This window comes from Ranitomeya variabilis, chromosome 7 (assembly GCF_051348905.1).
Source record: "Ranitomeya variabilis isolate aRanVar5 chromosome 7, aRanVar5.hap1, whole genome shotgun sequence".
NCBI classification, from domain to species: Eukaryota; Metazoa; Chordata; class Amphibia; order Anura; family Dendrobatidae; genus Ranitomeya; species Ranitomeya variabilis.
In genome coordinates, this window is record NC_135238.1 from 16,222,190 (window position 1) to 16,244,326 (window position 22,137).

The following is a 22,137-nucleotide window of genomic DNA, read 5'->3' on the forward strand; positions in this document are numbered from 1 at the left end:
ATATTCTTGTACATAGGAGCAGTATTATAGTAGTTATATTCTTGTACATTGTACATAGGAGCAGTATTATAGTAGTTATATTCTTGTACGTAGGAGCAGTATTATAGTAGTTATATTCTTGTACATAGGAGCAGTATTATAGTAGTCATATTCTTGTACATAGGGGCAGTATTATAGTAGTCATATTCTTGTACACAGGGGCAGTATTATAGTAGTCATATTCTTGTACATAGGGGCAGTATTATAGTAGTTATATTCTTGTACATAGGGGCAGTATTATAGTAGTTATATTCTTGTACATAGGGGCAGTATAATAGTAGTTATATTCTTGTACATAGGGGCAGTATTATAGTAGTTATGTTCTTGTACATAGGAGCAGTATTATAGTAGTTATATTCTTGTACATAGAGGCAGTATTATAGTAGTTATATTCTTGTATATAGGGGGCAGTATTATAGTAGTTATATTCTTGTACATAGGGGCAGTATTATAGTAGTTATATTCTTGTACATAGGGGCAGTATTATAGTAGTTATATTCTTGTACATAGGGAGCAGTATTATAGTAGTTATATTCTTGTACATAGGGGCAGTATTATAGTAGTTATATTCTTGTACATAGGAGCAGTATTATAGTAGTTATATTCTTGTACATAGGAGCAGTATTATAGTAGTTATATTCTTGTACATAGGAGCAGTATTATAGTAGTTATATTCTTGTACATAGGAGCAGTATTATAGTAGTTATATTCTTGTACATAGGGAGCAGTATTATAGTAGTTATATTCTTGTACATAGAGGCAGTATTATAGTAGTTATATTCTTGTACATAGGAGCAGTATTATAGTATGTTCATAAAAAAAGGAACAGCACAACAGTATTACTTATCTACGGGTGCAAAGCCTCCAGGCAACCTGTCCACCGGTCGTCCACTTCTCATAGTATCAAAAAAAGAAGAAGGCAGCACTCCATTATTTCCAAAAAATGCAGGGTTTATTCAGACCCACATATCAGTGCCAGTGCGACGTTTCAGCTCTACTGAGCTTTTCTCAAGCAGTGGATACAGCGTTGTATGTGCATATATATATATGGTATTAATCATCCTTAATACATGCCATTCGTGTTCAATTACATACTTATATTGCAATATACCTAATAAAGTGCATCTGTGCATATTGTGCTATTATAAATGTGAAGACCGCATTGTTCTTACCGCTGATGAATCCTGTTTCTAATGGAGGACACCATTATGCCTGTCGGCGTTCTTAGACATCTACTGCGCATGTCTATTACATCATATCCCCTATACTATATTACAGGCCATTGGTTGAAGTCGGCGCATGCGCAGTAGCGCCGAAATCCGCCATTTTTTTGGTGGAAACATTCTTCTGCGGTTATGCATATGTTTGAGCAAGCGCAGAAGCGGTTAGACGCTCCATTTCGCTATATGGTATATAAACCAGCGCTGCCATGTAAAATAGGACCTTTCATCCATGTCATACATAGCCTATGTCACAGCAACTTTTTTGATACTATGAGCAGTATTATAGTAGTTATATTCTTGTACATAGGGGGCAGTATTATAGTAGTTATATTCTTGTATATAGGAGCAGTATTATAGTAGTTATATTCTTGTACATAGGGGCAGTATTATAGTAGTTATATTCTTGCACATAGGGGCAGTATTATAGTAATTATATTCTTGTACATAGGGAGCAGTATTATAGTAGTTATATTCTTGTACATGGGGGGGCAGTATTATAGTAGTTATATTCTTGTACATGGGGGGGCAGTATTATAGTAGTTATATTCTTATACATAGGGGCAGTATTATAGTAGTTATATTCTTGTACATAGGGGCAGTATTATAGTAGTTATATTCCTGTACATAGGAGCAGTATTATAGTAGTTATATTCCTGTACATAGGAGCAGTATTATAGTAGTTATATTCTTGTACATAGGGGCAGTATTATAGTAGTTATCATCTTGTACATAGGGGCAGTATTATAGTAGTTATATTCTTGTACATAGGAGCAGTATTATAGTAGTTATATTCTTGTACATAGGGGCAGTATTATAGTAGTTATATTCTTGTACATAGGGGCAGTATTATAGTAGTTATATTCTTGTACATAGGAGCAGTATTATAGTAGTTATATTCTTGTACATAGGGGCAGTATTATAGTAGTTATATTCTTGTACATAGGGGCAGTATTATAGTAGTTATATTCTTGTACATAGGGGCAGTATTATAGTAGTTATATTCTTGTACATAGGAGCAGTATTATAGTAGTTATATTCTTGTACATAGGGAGCAGTATTATAGTAGTTATCATCTTGTACATAGGAGCAGTATTATAGTAGTTATCATCTTGTACATAGGGGCAGTATTATAGTAGTTATATTCTTGTACATAGGAGCAGTATTATAGTAGTTATATTCTTGTACATAGGGGCAGTATTATAGTAGTTATATTCTTGTACATAGGGGCAGTATTATAGTAGTTATATTCTTGTACATAGGAGCAGTATTATAGTAGTTATATTCTTGTACATAGGGGGCAGTATTATAGTAGTTATATTCTTGTACATGGGAGCAGTATTATAGTAGTTATATTCTTGTAGATAGGAGCAGTATTATAGTAGTTATATTCTTGTACATAGGAGCAGTATTATAGTAGTTATATTCTTGTACATAGGTGGCAGTATTATAGTAGTTATATTCTTGTACATAGGGGCAGTATTATAGTAGTTATATTCTTGTACATAGGGGCAGTATTATAGTAGTTATATTCTTGTATATAGGAGCAGTATTATAGTAGTTATATTCTTGTACATAGGAGCAGTATTATAGTAGTTATATTCTTGTACATAGGGGGCAGTATTATAGTAGTTATATTCTTGTATATAGGAGCAGTATTATAGTAGTTATATTCTTGTACATAGGGGCAGTATTATAGTAGTTATATTCCTGTACATAGGGGCAGTATTATAGTAGTCATATTCTTGTACATAGGAGCAGTATTATAGTAGTTATATTCTTGTACATAGGGGCAGTATTATAGTAGTTATATTCTTGTACATAGGGGCGGTATTATAGTAGTTATATTCTTGTATATAGGAGCAGTATTATAGTAGTTATATTCTTGTACATAGGGGCAGTATTATAGTAGTCATATTCTTGTACATAGGGGCAGTATTATAGTAGTCATATTCTTGTACATAGGAGCAGTATTATAGTAGTTATATTCTTGTACATAGGGGCAGTATTATAGTAGTTATATTCTTGTACATAGGGGCGGTATATAGTAGTGATATATATGATATCTTTATAGACATAGAAGTTAAATAATTATTTGGGTTAACAACAGATGTTGTCACAAACATAATTGTGAGTGTGAAGAATGTTCCCTCTGATTTTCCTCGGGGCTCGGTAACTGATGACGCCGGGTCGGATCCCATGTTTGTCAGGAAGCGTCTGACATGCGTCTGGCCGGCAGCCATCACCGCCCGCTCGCTGACATGGATGCTATGTTAATGACACAGACGTCTCACTTCTGCGAGTTGTAAATTATGCAGATTCCTTTTTTCTTGCCGGTGACAGGAGGCTGGATCCAGGTGAACGAGCACATAGTGGGGAGAAGTGAGAGCTGCATTGGGTTTAGCTCCGGGTCGGACGTCCGAGCCCTTGATACCGGTAAGGAATTACAACGCGGAGTCTATTAAAAAGGCCCAGACGTTTCATTATGTAATAATTAGGCTTTATTTACACGAGAGTGGAGAACTGACTCCAGGAAGGTGCGGCAAATTACGACCCGTCCCCTTCCCGGGAGGCGGCGGAATCCTCAGCTCGGCCCCTACTGAGCAGTTTCGTAATTTACAATCGATAACTTATAAGTAAGTCATCAATAAGAACAATGGCGGCATGCCGACCTTCAGAGACTATGGTCGCATTCTTAGGACAAAATAAAAAATAAAATAAAATAAATAAAAGCGAAAATAAAAAAAAATGTGGCTCAATCATAGATCAGTTCTAGCTTATATCACTACAGCACAAAAATAAAGACAAGGAGCCGATCAATGATTGTCAGAGGGAAATCGATGGCGGAGCTGATGAATGGCCCGTGGTGGAGGGTAGAACCGTGGATCCTCTACCGGGAGCCATTACATTCAGTGATGATTTATACATTTCGCTAGTCCAATGTCAGAGCGGGGAGAGGAGTACGAGGAGCCGGGGTGGTAGGGAGTTCGAGGAGACGGGGCGGTAGGGAGTACGAGGAGACGAGGCGGTAGGGAGTACGAGGAGACGGGGCGGTAGGGAGTACGAGGAGACGGGGCGGTAGGGAGTACGAGGAGACGGGGCGGTAGGCAGTACGAGGAGACGGGGCGGTAGGGAGTACGAGGAGACGGGGCGGTAGGGAGTACGAGGAGACGGGGCGGTAGGGAGTACGAGGAGATGGGGCGGTAGGGAGTACGAGGAGCCGGGGTGGTAGGGAGTCCGAGGAGTCGGGACGGTAGGGAGTACCAGGAGCCGGGGCGGTAGGGAGTAGAGGAGCTGGGGCGGTAGGGAGTCCGAGGAGCTGAGTCGGTAGGGAGTCCGAGGAGCCGGGGTGGTAGGGAGTCCGAGCAGACGGGGCTGTAGGGAGTATGAGGAGACGAGGCAGTAGGGAGTCCGAGGAGCCGGGGGGGTGGGGGGTAGGGAGTATGAGGAGCCGGGGAGGTAGGGAGTATCAGGAGCTGAGGCGGTAGGGAGTACGAGGAGACGGGGCGGTAGGGAGTAGAAGAGACGGGGCGGTAGGGAGTCCGAGGAGACGGGGCGGTAGGGAGTCCGAGGAGCCGGGGCCATAGGGAGTCCGAAGAGACGGGGCCGTAGGGAGTACGAGGAGACGGGGCCGTAGGGAGTACGAGGAGACGGGGCCGTAGGGAGTACGAGGAGACGGGGCGGTAGGTAGTACGAGGAGCCAGGGAGGTAGGGAGTACGAGGAGCCGGGGAGGTAGGGAGTACGAGGAGCCGAGGCGGTAGGGAGTCCGAGGAGCAGAGACGGTAGGGAGTCCGAGGAGCAGAGACGGTAGGGAGTCTGAGGAGCTGAGGCGGTAGGGAGTACGAGGAGCCGGAGCTTTAGGGAGTCCGAGGAGATGGGGCGGTAGGGAGTCCGAGGAGATGGGGCGGTAGGGAGTACCAGGAGCCGGGAATGTAGGCTGGGACTGGCTGCCGTGTTCCCATGGGGCAGAGTAAAAGTCTATACAAATCCGGACTGACAGGACGCAACATGGCGCTCGTCACACACTCCATCTTCTGACTCTAGACTCAGACGAGATACTTCATCATGGCTTAATGTTCCCATCACAAAAGGTTTGGAGAAGCCAACACCAAGGAGGATCGCCATTACGTCCTCTCCGTCTTACAGGGTTGTCTTCTTCAGGTATCTGGAAAAATCATTTTTCTGGCTTTTTCCATGTCTAGAGCCTGGGTGATCCCTATTGTGGGGGAGCAGCAATGGAGGTGGTGCGTCGGTTTCAGCTGTCGGCGCTCGGCGGGGACAGGTGGTTGCTGGATGGGCCGTTGGCTCGCTCTCTGAGTTCTGGAAGGGTGAGGGTATCTGGCGCCGAGGTCTTGCGTGGCCTATCCTTGGGCAGGGTGAGGAATTCTGGAGGATCGCCGGTGATCGGGGTGGCCGGGGCGCTGCGAATGGCTGGACAATGGCTCTCTGGAGTGATAGTGATGGTCGGGGCCACTGGGCCTATTTTCTCATTTGTGGCCGCCTGGGTCTCCTTCTCATATTCCCGAACTTCCGCCATAGTCATTCCTAGGAAACAATTATTTTTAGGGAGGGTTAATAGGAAACAGAAAGACCCTGACCCCGTCGGTAGTCAGGGAATACAGGACCCGCAAAACCCCTGATGACTAAACCCGTCCCAACATCAGAAGATGCACCAGGGACGCCGGCAAATCAAAGGTTCAGCAACCAAAGACTACAGATGTGGCCACTGGCCTAGAGCCCCGTGAATGTTTGTGCTCCATCCTAACGTTACCCCAGGGTCCATTTCACCATATTTTGGCTGTGACGTCGGCGCCAGGATTGTATTTAGCTGTGAATATTGTGCCGCTCGTGTGATCTGTATCCTTATATTAGGTTATGTTAGATTAGGCCGAGCGCTCGCCGTATCGTTCTCATACAGATTTTAGTGGGAATCTCTCGGCTGTCGCCCCGAGGAAATGGAAATCGCGTTACAAAAATAAGAGCCATGGTTCACATATTAACAGGACGGTCCCAAGAGCTTACAGTCGCTGCATCGCCTCCGAACAATATTACAGAAGATGGAAACCAGATCGGCTCTAAGCGGAAGATTTCACCGTGAGCGTCGGCACCACGTCATTCTAGGACAGCTACAAATTATACATCAGACGGTCGTGTAAAAAGAGTCCGAAAATCAGAATATTAGAAGCGGGAATAACAGGAAACGATCAGATTCCATCTCATATACATTAATGTATTTTCAAGAAGTTACCTTCTGATTAGCTGCCATTACTAGCGCCCCCGAAATAATCACTGAGGACGGGAGAAAGCGGTCGCAATAGTGATAGACAAAACTGACAAGAGAAGAAAAAGATCACCTACCGTACCACTCGTCCACCCAGGCAAAGGCCTGACGATGCCCCACAATCAGCAGATCCCGAATCACCTGATGAGACAGTAGGGAAAATCAAAATCCGCGAGAGAGAACATAATACTGCCCCTATGTACAAAAATATAACTACTATAATACTGCCCCTATGTACAAGAATATAACTACTATAATACTGCCCCTAAGTACAAGAATATAACTACTATAATACTGCTCCTATGTACAAGAATATAACTACTATAATACTGCCCCTGTGTACAAGAATATAACTACTATATTACTGCCCCTATGTACAAGAATATAACTACTATAATACTGCCCCTATGTACAAGAATATAACTACTATATTACTGCCCCTATGTACAAGAATATAACTACTATAATACTGCCTCCTATGTACAAGAATATAACTACTATATTACTGCCCCTATGTACAGGAATATAACTACTATAATACTGCCCCTATGTACAAGAATATAACTAGTATAATACTACTCCTATGTACAAGAATATAACTACTATAACACTGCCCCTATGTACAAGAATATAACTACTATAATACTGCTCCTATATACAAGAATATAACTACTATAATACTGCCCCTATGTACAAGAATATAACTACTATAATACTGCCCCTATGTACAAGAATATAGCTACTATAATACTGCCCCCTATGTACAAGAATATAGCTACTATAATACTGCTCCTATGTACAAGAATATAACTACTATAATACTGCTCCTATATACAAGAATATAACTACTATAATACTGCTTCTATGTACAATAATATAACTACTATAATACTGCTCCTATGTACAGGAATATAACTACTATAATACTGCCCCTATGTACAAGAATATAACTACTATAATACTGCCCCTATGTACAAGAATATAACTACTATAATACTGCCCCTATGTACAAGAATATAACTACTATAATACTGCCCCTATGTACAAGAATATAACTACTATAATCCTGCCCCTATGTACAAGAATATAACTACTATAATACTGCTCCTATGTACAAGAATATAACTACTATAATACTGCCCCCTATGTACAAGAATATAACTACTATAATACTGCCCCTATGTACAAGAATATAACTACTATAATACTGCCCCTGTGTACAAGAATATAACTACTATAATACTGCTCCTGTGTACAAGAATATAACTACTATAATACTGCCCCCTATGTACAAGAATATAACTACTATAATACTACTCCTATGTACAAGAATATAACTACTATAATACTGCTCCTATGTACAAGAATATAACTACTATAATACTGCCCCCTATGTACAAGAATATAACTACTATAATACTGCCCCTATGTACAAGAATATAACTACTATAATACTGCCCCTGTGTACAAGAATATAACTACTATAATACTGCCCCTGTGTACAAGAATATAACTACTATAATACTGCCCCCTATGTACAAGAATATAACTACTATAATACTACTCCTATGTACAAGAATATAACTACTATAATACTGCCCCTATGTACAAGAATATAACTACTATAATACTGCTCGTATGTACAAGAATATAACTACTATAATACTGCTCCTATGTACAAGAATATAACTACTATAATACTGCTCCTATGTACAAGAATATAACTACTATAATACTGCTCCTATGTACAAGAATATAACAACTATAATACTGCCCCTATATACAAGAATATAACTACTATAATACTGCTCCTATGTACAAGAATATAACTACTATAATACTGCTCCTATGTACAAGAATATAACAACTATAATACTGCCCCTATATACAAGAATATAACTACTATAATACTGCTCCTATGTACAAGAATATAACAACTATAATACTGCCCCTATATACAAGAATATAACTACTATAATACTGCTCCTATGTACAAGAATATAACTACTATAATACTGCCCCTATGTACAAGAATATAACTACTATAATACTGCTCGTATGTACAAGAATATAACTACTATAATACTGCTCCTATGTACAAGAATATAACTACTATAATACTGCCCCTATGTACAAGAATATAACTACTATAATACTGCTCGTATGTACAAGAATATAACTACTATAATACTGCTCCTATGTACAAGAATATAACTACTATAATACTGCCCCTATGTACAAGAATATAACTACTATAATACTGCCCCTATGTACAAGAATATAACTACTATAATACTGTTCCTATGTACAAGAATATAACTACTATAATACTGCCCCTATGTACAAGAATATAACTACTATAATACTGCCTCCTATGTACAAGAATATAACTACTATAATACTGCCCCTATGTACAAGAATATATCTACTATAATAGTGCTCCTATATACAAGAATATAACTACTATAATACTGCCCTTATATACAAGAATATAACTACTATAATACTGCCCCTATGTACAAGAATATAACTACTATAATACTGCTCCTATGTACAAGAATATAACTACTATAATACTGTCCCCTATGTACAAGAATATAACTACTATAATACTGCTCCTATGTACAAGAATATAACTACTATAATACTGCTCGTATGTACAAGAATATAACTACTATAATACTGCTCCTATGTACAAGAATATAACTACTATAATACTGCCCCTATATACAAGAATATAACTACTATAATACTGCTCCTATGTACAAGAATATAACTACTATAATACTGCTCCTATGTACAAGAATATAACTACTATAATACTGCCCCTATATACAAGAATATAACTACTATAATACTGCTCCTATGTACAAGAATATAACTACTATAATACTGCTCCTATGTACAAGAATATAACTACTATAATACTGCCCCTATATACAAGAATATAACTACTATAATACTGCTCCTATGTACAAGAATATAACTACTATAATACTGCTCCTATGTACAAGAATATAACTACTATAATACTGCTCCTATGTACAAGAATATAACTACTATAATACTGCCCCTATATACAAGAATATAACTACTATAATACTGCTCCTATGTACAAGAATATAACTACTATAATACTGCTCCTATGTACAAGAATATAACTACTATAACACTGCCCCTATGTACAAGAATATAACTACTATAATACTGCTCCTATGTACAGGAATATAACTACTATAATACTGCCCCTATGTACAAGAATATAACTACTATAATACTGTTCCTATGTACAAGAATATAACTACTATAATACTGCCCCTATGTACAAGAATATAACTACTATAATACTGCCCTTATATACAAGAATATAACTACTATAATACTGCCCTTATATACAAGAATATAACTACTATAATACTGCTCCTATGTACATGAATATAACTACTATAATACTGCAACTATGTACAAGAATATAACTACTATAATACTGCCCCTATGTACGAGAATATAACTACTATAATACTGCCCCTATGTACATGAATATAACTACTATAATACTGCTCCTATGTACAAGAATATAACTACTATAATACTGCTCCCTATGTACAAGAATATAACTACTATAATACTGCTCCTATGTAGAAGAATATAACTACTATAATACTGCTCCTATGTACAAGAATATAACTACTATAATACTGCCCCTATGTACAAGAATATAACTACTATAATACTGCTCCTATGTAGAAGAATATAACTACTATAATACTGTGTAGGCAGTGTATATATATGTATACACCATGGTGCACACTTCTGGCTCCTCCTCACATCATACGCCCGGGTCACGTTTCTCTCCATCACGCACCTTGTGCACAAACTGCTCCACTCGTGTCTGGAGACCCCACACCTCGAACTTGACATTGACGAGTTTATAGGAGCACATAATGGGCTGCGCGTGACACCTCCATCCCTCCTTCAGAGGCCCGCGCCCCGTCTTACCGGAGACGAAATGCCTGAGATCCTACAAAAGAGGAGATGACTGGGGTCAGGGTGACATCGGGGTGACGTGGATGTAAGTACATAGGACTCCAGCACTGACACAGATGGCGGCACTACTGCAGATTTTGCACCAGGGTCCTGAAGCTGTAAAGTATGCGTCTAATACAGAGGATTATATATACGGGGGAGTCGTATAGTGGGGATTATATATACGGGGGAGTCGTATAGAGGGGATTATATATACGGGGGAGTCGTATAGAGGGGATTATATATACAGGGGAGTGGTATAGAGGGGATTATATATACGGGGGAGTGGTATAGAGGAGATTATATATACGGGGGAGCCGTATAGAGGGGATTATATATACGGGGGTGTTGTATAGAGGGGATTATATATACGGGGGTGTTGTATAGAGGGGATTATATATACGCGGGTGTTGTATAGAGGGGATTATATATACGCGGGAGTCGTATAGAGGGGATTATATATACAGGGGAGTCGTATAGAGGGGATTATATATACAGGGGAGTCGTATAGAGGGGATTATATATACGGGGGAGTGGTATAGAGGGGATTATATATACGGGGGAGTGGTATAGAGATTATATATACGGGGGAGCCGTATAGAGGGGATTATATATACGGGGGTGTTGTATAGAGGGGATTATATATACGGGGGTGTTGTATAGAGGGGATTATATATACGCGGGCGTCGTATAGAGGGGATTATATATACAGGGGAGTCGTATAGAGGGGATTATATATACAGGGGAGTCGTATAGAGGGGATTATATATACAGGGGAGTCGTATAGAGGGGATTATATATACAGGGGAGTCGTATAGAGGGGATTATATATACAGGGGAGTCGTATAGAGGGGATTATATATACGCGGGATTCGTATACTGGAGATGATATATATGAGTTATACAGAGGGGGAGTCTCGCTTTGCTCCGCGCAGTTCGGGGACATCTTGGTCGTGTTCCCTGGCTCCCGGCAATGTTCTTTGGAAACATATGGAAGCAGAAGAGAAGAACATTCTGCTGCTGAAGACGGAGGAGATCTGGGCGAGATTATCTCTGAGCAGTCACATTATGCAGGAGGGAGCGCGGCGTCTGACACGGGGGGCTGCACCGGAGAAGGGGGCGCCTATACCCGATACAACACATTGTACAATCGATGGCGCAGTGTCATAAACTGGTAACAAGCGTGAACAAAGGGCGGAAAGACCACAACCAACACCCCCACCCCCAAACACAAAAAATCTGTAATACCACTGATGGCCACCAGGAGGCACTAAATTCAATGTTTAAGATTGTGCTTAAAGGGGAAGAACATGAAAAATGTAAGGTATCCCCAAGCACAAGTGTATTGCTGCCTGTCCCTTTAAGGAACTGTATGAGAACTACTATTCCCAGCATGTTTGGATCACCTCGGTGCTCTTGTAATATCGCTCCGGGATGTCATCATACGCGACGTCCAAGTGCGTCACCTCGTGCGCCTCGTCCGCTACGTCTGCGTTAAAGATCTGAAAGGAACAAAAAAAAAACAAAACATGAAGATGATGATTCCCGGAGATCGGTGCTTGGGGGGGACGAGGAAAGGGTGTGAGGGGTCCGTCCCAACCACGTACACTGTCGTTATCGCCGCAGTCATCCGAATATCTGGTCTCGATGTGGATGGAGAATTTCGGAAGGAACGAGCACTGGAAAAAGGGAGAGAGAACAGAGGTAAATCGTCCTCCAGTCACAGCCGAAGCTGCAAGGAAAAATTCCTGTGCTTTCCCAATACCAGAGAGCAATGCATGCTGGGAACCCGGATATCCGCCACACGCTTACCGTATACTCTGTTGGCGAGCGGGATGACGAGGGGTTAATACGGTTCGTTGATTGGAGAGGAAAATATATGTAAAAAAAAACAAACAAAAAACGTTAGGTGGTTATCAATATTTTCTGTACAACACCCCCTCCCCAGAGACCACCATTACTACCAGAGACCACCATTCCATGTCCCCAGAGAACATACACAAAATGGCGGCCATGTTATCTGTAGCAGCCAATCAAAAAGCAGGTTTCAGGTTTTGCAATGACAGTTTAGAAATGAAAGCCGAGTTCTGATTGGTTCCCAATGCGGTGTGATGGCGGAGGTACCTGTCACTGTGTAGGGGTAGTAGTTCCAGGCTTTTTCACACACGTAGAACATCCGAGGGACGACGGCGCGCGCCCAGCTGGGTAACTTGCTGCAAGAAAGGAGTGAAGACGGTGAAGACACAACACCACAATCAACGCAAGCGGGAGACCAAGACAACCAATCAGAGCTCTGCTTTCATTTACCAAAGTGCTTCTGAAATATGAGAACTGAAATCTGATTGGTTGTTAAAAAGTGCTTAGCAACTGAATACCGGTAATGTCTGTGACTAGGTGTAGTGTGTTGCTAGGGAGAAGCTACAGTGGGGCAAAAAAGTATTTAGTCAGTCAGCAATAGTGCAAGTTCCACCACTTAAAAAGATGAGAGGCGTCTGTAATTTACATCATAGGTAGACCTCAACTATGGGAGACAAACTGAGAAAAAAAAATCAAGAAAATCACATTGTCTGTTTTTTTATCATTTTATTTGCATATTATGGTGGAAAATAAGTATTTGGTCAGAAACAAACAATCAAGATTTCTGGCTCTCACAGACCTGTAACTTCTTCTTTAACCCCTTAGTGACGGAGCCAAATTTTTGAAATCTGACCAGTGTCACTTTATGTGGTAATAACTCTGCAACGCTTCAACAAATCCCAGTGATTTTGAGACTGTTTTTTCATGACACATTATACTTTATGATAATGGTAAATCTAGGTCAATATGTTTTGTGTTTATTTATAAAAAGTATCAAAAATGTTAGTAAAATGTTAAAAAATTTGCACTTTTCTAAATTTGAATGATTATCTCTTTAATCCAGATGTTCACACCACAGCGAACCATTAATAGATAACATTTCCCACGTGTCGGCTTTATATCAGCACCATTTGTAAAATGTTATTTTGTTTTGTTAGCATTTTATGAGGTTTAAAAATGTAGCAGCAATTTTTCATATTTTCAAGGAAATTTACACAATTTCTTTTTTTAAGGACCTATCCATGTTTGAAGTGACTTTAGGGGTCCTATATATTAGAAAACCCCCAAAAGTGATACCATTTTAAAAACAGCCCCCCTGACATATTGAAAACTGCAGTCAGGTAGTTTGTTAACCATTCAGGTGCTTTACAGGAATTAATGCAAAGTGGTATGACAGAAATGAAAATGTCTATTTTTACCACCTAAATGTCTCTAACTTGTGAACAGATTACTACAGCCGTCAGACTGTAAGGCTGCTATTTGGTCATGAAATGACATGGCAAACATCAGGACCACATAATCATGATCTGAGGGCACCAATTGGGATAAAGAGGAAGCCCCCACACTCTGTTAACCATTTATAATGATGTAGTCACTACTGACAGCAGCATCTAAGGGGTTAAACAGATTTGGATAGTGCAAACACTGATCATGGCTGATACAGCAAGTTGTCAGCTATAGTGGACAGCTGGCAGATGCTGGATTGTCCCCTGTATGGGGAGGCTATTCTCTTATATCTCAGGTCAGTTAAAAGACGTATTGGTGGTCATTAAGGGGTTAAGAGTCTCCTCTTTCCTCCCCTCATTACCTGTAGTAATGGCACCTGTTTAAACTTGTTATCAGTATAAAAAGACACCTGTGCACACCCTCAAACAGTCTGACTCCAAACTCCACTATGGTGAAGACCAAAGAGCTGTCAAAGGACACCAGAAACAAAATTGTAGCCCTGCACCAGGCTGGGAAGACTGAATCTGCAATAGCCAACCAGCTTGGAGTGAAGAAATCAACAGTGGGAGCAATAATTAGAAAATGGAAGACATTCAAGACCACTGATAATCTCCCTCGATCTGGGGCTCCACGCAAAATCCCACCCCGTGGGGTCAGAATGATCACAAGAACGGTGAGCAAAAATCCCAGAACCACGCGGGGGGACCTAGTGAATGAACTGCAGAGAGCTGGGACCAATGTAACAAGGCCTACCATAAGTAACACACTACGCCACCATGGACTCAGATCCTGCAGTGCCAGACGTGTCCCACTGCTTAAGCCAGTACATGTCCGGGCCCGTCTGAAGTTTGCTAGAGAGCATTTGGATGATCCAGAGGAGTTTTGGGAGAATGTCCTATGGTCTGATGAAACCAAACTGGAACTGTTTGGTAGAAACACAACTTGTCGTGTTTGGAGGAAAAAGAATACTGAGTTGCATCCATCAAACACCATACCTACTGTAAAGCAGGGTGGTGGAAACATCATGCTTTGGGGCTGTTTCTCTGCAAAGGAGACAGGACGACTGATCCGGGTACATGAAAGAATGAATGGGGCCATGTATCGTGAGATTTTGAGTGCAAACCTCCTTCCATCAGCAAGGGCATTGAAGTTGAAACGTGGCTGGGTCTTTCAACATGACAATGATCCAAAGCACACCGCCAGGGCAACGAAGGAGTGGCTTCGTAAGAAGTATTTCAAGGTCCTGGAGTGGCCTAGCCCGTCTCCAGATCTCAACCCTATAGAAAACCTTTGGAGGGAGTTGAAAGTCCGTGTTGCCAAGCGAAAAGCCAAAAACATCACTGCTCTAGAGGAGATCTGCATGGAGGAATGGGCCAACATACCAACAACAGTGTGTGGCAACCTTGTGAAGACTTACAGAAAATGTCATTGCCAACAAAGGATATATTACAAAGTATTGAGATGAAATTTTGTTTCTGACCAAATACTTATTTTCCACCATAATATGCAAATAAAATGATAAAAAAACAGACAATGTGATTTTCTGGATTTTTTTTTCTCAGTTTGTCTCCCATAGTTGAGGTCTACCTATGATGTAAATTACAGACGCCTCTCACCTTTTTAAGTGGTGGAACTTGCACTATTGCTGACTGACTAAATACTTTTTTGCCCCACTGTAAAAGAATCCGTCATGGAAAAAAGAGAGACCGAACCTGTCCTGTATAAAGGCAACAGGGCAATGTCACATAACAATGGACACTTAATGGGGCAGAAGCCTAAAATTAAGCTACAGGGCCATAATCTGTATTGGGAGCACCCCTATGGTGTCTTATGAGGCAGGGGAGTCGTTATGCCCCATCTAGGTACAATGCCCACAGGTGACCGTACCTATACACCAGAAATACCCCTCTCTGCCAGGTGTATAACATCCGGACCCTCGATCCCCCCCACGGTGTATAACATCTGCCCCCTCAACCCCTGATGTATAACATCCTGCCCCTCCACCCCCCCAATGTATAACATGTGGCCCCTCCACCCCCCCAATGTATAACATCCTGCCCCTCCACCCCTCCCGATGTATAACATCCTGCCCCTCCACCCCCCGATGTATAATCCTGCCCCTCCACCCCCCCGATGTATAACATCCTGCCCCTCCACCCCCCCCATGTATAACATCCTGCCCCTCCACCCCCCAATGTATAACATCCTGCCCCTCCACCCCTCCCGATGTATAACATCCTGCCCCTCCACCCCCCCCCCCCCCCCCATGTATAACATCTGGCCCCTCCACCCTCCCCGGTGTATAACATCCTGGCCCTCCACCCCCTGGTGTATGACATCCGTCCCCTACACCCGATGTATGACTTCCGGCCCTTCCACCCCCACCCCCTCGGATTATGACATTAGGCCCCTCAACCCCCAGTGTATACCATCCTGCCCTCCACCCCCCCACCCTCCCAATGTATGACATCCAGCCCCTCGACCCCCTGGTGTATGACATCTGGCCCCTCTACCCCCCTGGTGTATAACATCCGGCCCCTCCACCCCCTGGTGTGTAACATCTGGCCCCTCCACCCCCTGGGGTATAACATCCGGCCCCTCCACCCCCTGGGGTATAACATCTGGCCCCTCCACCCCCCTGGTGTGTAACATCTGGCCCCTCCACCCCCTGGTGTATAACATCTGGCCCCTCCACCCCGTGGGGTATAACATCCGGCCCCTCTACCCCCCTGGTGTGTAACATCTGGCCACTCAACCCCGATGTACAACTTCCGGCCCTTCCCCCCTCTCGGTGTATGACATCTGTCCCCTCTACCCCCCCGGTGTATAACATCCGGCCCCTCACTCCCCCTGGTGTATAACTTCGGGCCCCCCAAAATACTGTCAGCCTTTACTACCATGTGACAGATCGGCCAGTGGGGCAGAGCTCCCTGATCCCAGCGCGGTCCTGTAATAGGAGCCACCGAGGAAACAAGTCCATCCATGACATTTCATCCTCCTGAATATTCCATCACCTGTGACTGATATTATTGAGAAATAGAATGAACCGCAGCAACTCAGTCACAAAGTGGAGACCCCATAATGTTACAGAAAGGGGGGCCGACTGCTGATGAGCAGATGGCAAAAGTTACCACCTCTCTGCTGACTCCATAACTGCAGAGTCCAGACTTCCTCTGGTATAACATCAGCACAAAGACAGCGCCCCCACCAGGAGCTTTATGCCGAGCAGCTGCATGCAGCCGTACATCACCAAGCACAATGCCGAGCATCGGATGGAGTGGTGTAAAGCCGCCACCACTGGACTCTGGAGGAGACGTGTTCTGTGCAGTGACGGATCACACTTCTCTATCTGCGTCTGACGGAGGAGTCTGGGTTTGGTGATTCCAGGAGGACGTTACCCCCTGACGGCATTGTGCCCCCTGTACAGATGGTGGAGGAGGATAATGCTATGAGGGGCTGTTATCAAGGGGGCGCACAAGACATTGTGGACAATGGTAGCTTCAGCTTTGTGGGAACAGCTTTTAGAAGACCCTTTTCTGAGAGCCTGGCCTCCCCCCCAAGATCAGTGTCAGACCGGATCACAAAAATGCTCTTCTGGATGAAGGGGCAACAATAGGGCGGCTGGGGGCACATGAATGGATGTGTGTGTGTATTTTTATATCAGTCCATTTAGAGCTGGATATTTAAAGTGCAGCGTGTGACTCCCCGCACGTCCCGCGCGCCCCCATTCCCGCCATCTATCGATTACATTCATGCAGATCAAATGTAATTAATCCTGAGCGCGGACCCCCTCCCTCCGCGCCATCAATGGGGACTGCGAGAATCGATCATCGTCTATACTCTCTGTGATCCGGACGCCCTGGAGAAAAATCAATGTCAGGCAATAAAATCCCACCCTCCTTATTCATTAGGACCCCGATGAAGGTTGTGAATGAAGCAGCGGAGGGAGGGGGCCGGCAATACGACGCGGCCTGTCATCAGGGACCCACTTAGTGTTTCTATAAATAGATCCGCGCGAGATGGCGGATGCTATAAATAGTGGTCCGATGCTGCCAGCGCCCCTCCCCCACACTTCACCTCCCGCCTGTGACAATTCCCCGGGTGGATGGCAGGTGTGATACTTCTACCTGGATATCAATCGTCCAGGCAGCGACTGAGCCCCCCGGGAGCGCTGAGGCCGCGGCACCCGTCCCCCCCAGTGTCCCCGTATTATAATAACTGCGGCTATTTCCAGCTGCAAACCCATTAAAAATTCACAAAAACGGAAAAAAAGCCACTGTACGGCCATCGCTTCTCGCCTGCGAAGAGTCCATTTAAAGGGGCAGGCACCACAGATTAGAATCACATATATATATATTCCCCGCGCACCGCACGCCCCGGCCGCCATGTTTATCATTGACCCCGTGCCGCTCGCATCGTGACCGGGGGGCGTGGGAATCGTGAGATTTCATAGGTGGGTATAGGAGACGGTAACAAGCCAAGTTTAACCCCTCGCGCAGAATATGCCGTTGTTATGGAAACACAAAGTGCGGTATAGTTTGGCTGCGCATAACGTTCTCAGTCCCTTAAAGGGCCATTAACCCTTATGTTAGAGGCCGAAACTAAAGTTCGTGGGCCCTAAAGCAAAATCTACCGGACCCCCAGATATCACGGATCTTTAATAGTACTGGTCTCATATGGGCCATAGGGACTGTTTGGACCCCTTTGGGCGTCAGGACCAGGTACGACCCCTGCGCCCACTATATTTGCGCCCCATTAGGGGGCTCCAGGTCCTCTGATGATTGCAGGAGGCGGCTGCGGTTTCTGTCCAAGGTGCTGAACACCATTATGCTGAGATGCCTGCAGGACATGGTGACCACGCCGCTGACAATCCACAGGAAAATGCCGAAAATACTGTGAGTGCGGTGGCGAGCATGATCATATACCAGCAGCCCCCCGGCCGGCACCGTCCCCCGCGACCCCATCTGCTCCGTCCTCACATGACACTTTATTGTGCGGCTCTGGACTCCTCGTGAGTCATCTCCATACCCCCCGGATGACTGGTGTCACTACAGGACCGTTTCCGGAACTTTCCATCACCAGCTGGAGACGAGGCCCGAATGATCCTCGGCGTCTGCCAAGGAGCCTTCACCCCGAGCTCTGGAGTTATGGCAGTAATTACATCTTCTCAGATGGTCGCCTCGCTGCGACGTTACCGCGCTCCCATAATTACAACGTCTGACGGCGCGACAATATTTATACGGCTCATGAGCCGCCTGCTGCGAGCTCAGCAGCACAGGAAGTAGCTGTCTGACAAACATTTCCTGTCAGACATATTGGTTATCACATACTTGGGTCAGTTAGTCCATAGGCTCCACCCACATGGCTATGAAGGCTGGGATATTGATGTGACAGGAAGTAGGTAACTTCTCCTCCTACATGGACTGAAATATACTTTGCCGTACGGCGGCCTGAGCGATGCTCTGATATAACAACGCGGGAGATAAGTCAGGACGCCCCTCACCTGGACAGGTGCACCCGCTTCTCTGTGTACTGCCCATCACCGTAGACAGGGTCATGGTGTGCCCGGTTCTCCATCACCTCCACGCCCTCGCCTCTGTCGCTCTCCTGGTGGCTGTGCTTACTGATGGTGTACAGCTGTCCGATCCTGTACTGTAAGAGGGAGGGAGGGAGAGGGTTAAAATGTCACAGATCATGGGGTCATCTACCTGATAGTTATCTACAATCCCAAGAATACAACCATCAATGAGCGCACAAAGGAGTGTACAGTCACTGAGCGCACCAAGGAGTGTCCGATCACTGAGCGCACCAAGGAGTGTCCGATCACTGAGCGCACCAAGGAGTGTCCGATCACTGAGCGCACCAAGGAGTGTCCGATCACTGAGCGCACCAAGGAGTGTCCGATCACTGAGCGCACCAAGGAGTGTCCGATCACTGAGCGCACCAAGGAGTGTCCGATCACTGAGCGCACCAAGGAGAGTACCATCAATGAGCGCACCAAGCAGTGTACAGTCACTGAGCGCACCAAGAAGTGTCCGATCACTGAGCGCACCAAGGAGTGTACAGTCACTGAGCGCACCAAGGAGTGTACAGTCACTGAGCGCACCAAGGAGTGTACAGTCACTGAGCGCACCAAGGAGTGTACGATCACTGAGCGCACCAAGGAGTGTACCATCAATGAGCGCACAAAGGAGTGTACAGTCACTGAGCGCACCAAGGAGAGTACCATCAATGAGCGCACCAAGCAGTGTACAGTCACTGAGCGCACCAAGGAGTGTCCGATCACTGAGCGCACCAAGGAGAGTACCATCAATGAGCGCACCAAGCAGTGTACAGTCACTGAGCGCACCAAGGAGTGTACGATCACTGAGCGCACCAAGGAGTGTACAGTCACTGAGCGCACCAAGGAGTGTACGATCACTGAGCGCACCAAGGAGTGTACGATCACTGAGCGCACCAAGGAGTGTACGATCACTGAGCGCACCAAGGAGTGTACGATCACTGAGCGCACCAAGGAGTGTACGATCACTGAGCGCACCAAGGAGTGTACGATCACTGAGCGCACCAAGGAGTGTACGATCACTGAGCCCACCAAGGAGTGTACGATCACTGAGCGCACCAAGGAGTGTACGATCACTGAGCGCACCAAGGAGTGTACGATCACTGAGCGCACCAAGGAGTGTACAGTCACTGAGCGCACCAAGGAGTGTACAGTCACTGAGCGCACCAAGGAGTGTACAGTCACTGAGCGCACCAAGGAGTGTACAGTCACTGAGCGCACCAAGGAGTGTACAGTCACTGAGCGCACCAAGGAGTGTACAGTCACTGAGCGCACCAAGGAGTGTACAGTCACTGAGCGCACCAAGGAGTGTACAGTCACTGAGCGCACCAAGGAGTGTACAGTCACTGAGCGCACCAAGGAGTGTACAGTCACTGAGCGCACCAAGGAGTGTACAGTCACTGAGCGCACCAAGGAGTGTACAGTCACTGAGCGCACCAAGGAGTGTACAGTCACTGAGCGCACCAAGGAGTGTACAGTCACTGAGCGCACCAAGGAGTGTACAGTCACTGAGCGCACCAAGGAGTGTACAGTCACTGAGCGCACCAAGGAGTGTACAGTCACTGAGCGCACCAAGGAGTGTACAGTCACTGAGCGCACCAAGGAGTGTACGATCACTGAGCGCACCAAGGAGTGTACGATCACTGAGCGCACCAAGGAGAGTACGATCACTGAGCGCACCAAGGAGTGTCCGATCACTGAGAGCACCAAGGAGTGTACAATCACTGAGCGCACCAAGGAGAGTACGATCACTGAGCGCACCAAGGAGTGTACGATCACTGAGCGCACCAAAGAGTGTACGATCACTGAGCGCACCAAGGAGAGTACGATCACTGAGAGCACCAAGGAGAGTACGATCACTGAGCGCACCAGGAGTGTACAATCACTGAGCGCACCAAGGAGTGTCCGATCACTGAGAGCACCAAGGAGAGTCCGATCACTGAGCGCACCAAGGAGTGTACAATCACTGAGCGCACCAAGGAGTGTACGATCACTGAGCGCACCAAGGAATGTACAATCACTGAGCGCACCAAGCAGTGTACAGTCACTGAGCGCACCAAGGAGAGTCCGATCACTGAGCGCACCAAGGAGAGTCCGATCACTGAGCGCACCAAGGAGTGTACAATCACTGAGCGCACCAAGGAGTGTACGATCACTGAGCGCACCAAGGAGTGTACGATCACTGAGCGCACCAAGGAGTGTACGATCACTGAGCGCACCAAGGAGTGTACGATCAATGAGCGCACCAAGGAGTGTACGATCAATGAGCGCACCAAGGAGTGTACGATCAATGAGCGCACCAAGGAGTGTACGATCAATGAGCGCACCAAGGAGTGTACGATCACTAAGCGCACCAAGGAGTGTCCGATCACTGAGCGCACCAAGGAGTGTACGATCACTGAGCGCACCAGGAGTGTACGATCACTGAGCGCACCAAGGAGTGTACGATCACTGAGCGCACCAAGGAGCGTCCAATCACTGAGCGCACCAAGGAGTGTACGATCACTGAGCGCACCAAGGAGTGTACAATCAGTGAGCGCACCAAGGAGAGTACGATCACTGAGCGCACCAAGGAGAGTACGATCACTGAGCACACCAAGGAGTGTACGATCACTGAGCGCACCAAGGAGTGTACGATCACTGAGCGCACCAAGGAGTGTACGATCACTGAGCGCACCAAGGAGTGTACGATCACTGAGCGCACCAA

General features: G+C 44.9%; 1 protein-coding gene across 1 annotated transcript in view; it reads right to left on the bottom strand.

Moving 5' to 3' along the window:
• Window positions 1–5,124: 5,124 nt before the first annotated feature.
• LOC143785406 (cytoplasmic phosphatidylinositol transfer protein 1-like) overlaps window positions 5,125–22,137 on the bottom strand; it is a 37,682-nt gene continuing 20,669 nt past the window's right edge. The window contains exons 3-10 of the mRNA XM_077274220.1: window positions 19,374–19,522; window positions 12,692–12,780; window positions 12,380–12,387; window positions 12,175–12,246; window positions 11,974–12,069; window positions 10,407–10,562; window positions 6,619–6,682; window positions 5,125–5,805 (exon numbers count right to left, since the gene is read on the bottom strand). Of these exons, the coding sequence (XP_077130335.1) occupies window positions 5,516–5,805; window positions 6,619–6,682; window positions 10,407–10,562; window positions 11,974–12,069; window positions 12,175–12,246; window positions 12,380–12,387; window positions 12,692–12,780; window positions 19,374–19,522 (924 nt within the window). The 3' untranslated portion in view covers window positions 5,125–5,515. The remainder of the gene's footprint in view (window positions 5,806–6,618; window positions 6,683–10,406; window positions 10,563–11,973; window positions 12,070–12,174; window positions 12,247–12,379; window positions 12,388–12,691; window positions 12,781–19,373; window positions 19,523–22,137) is intronic.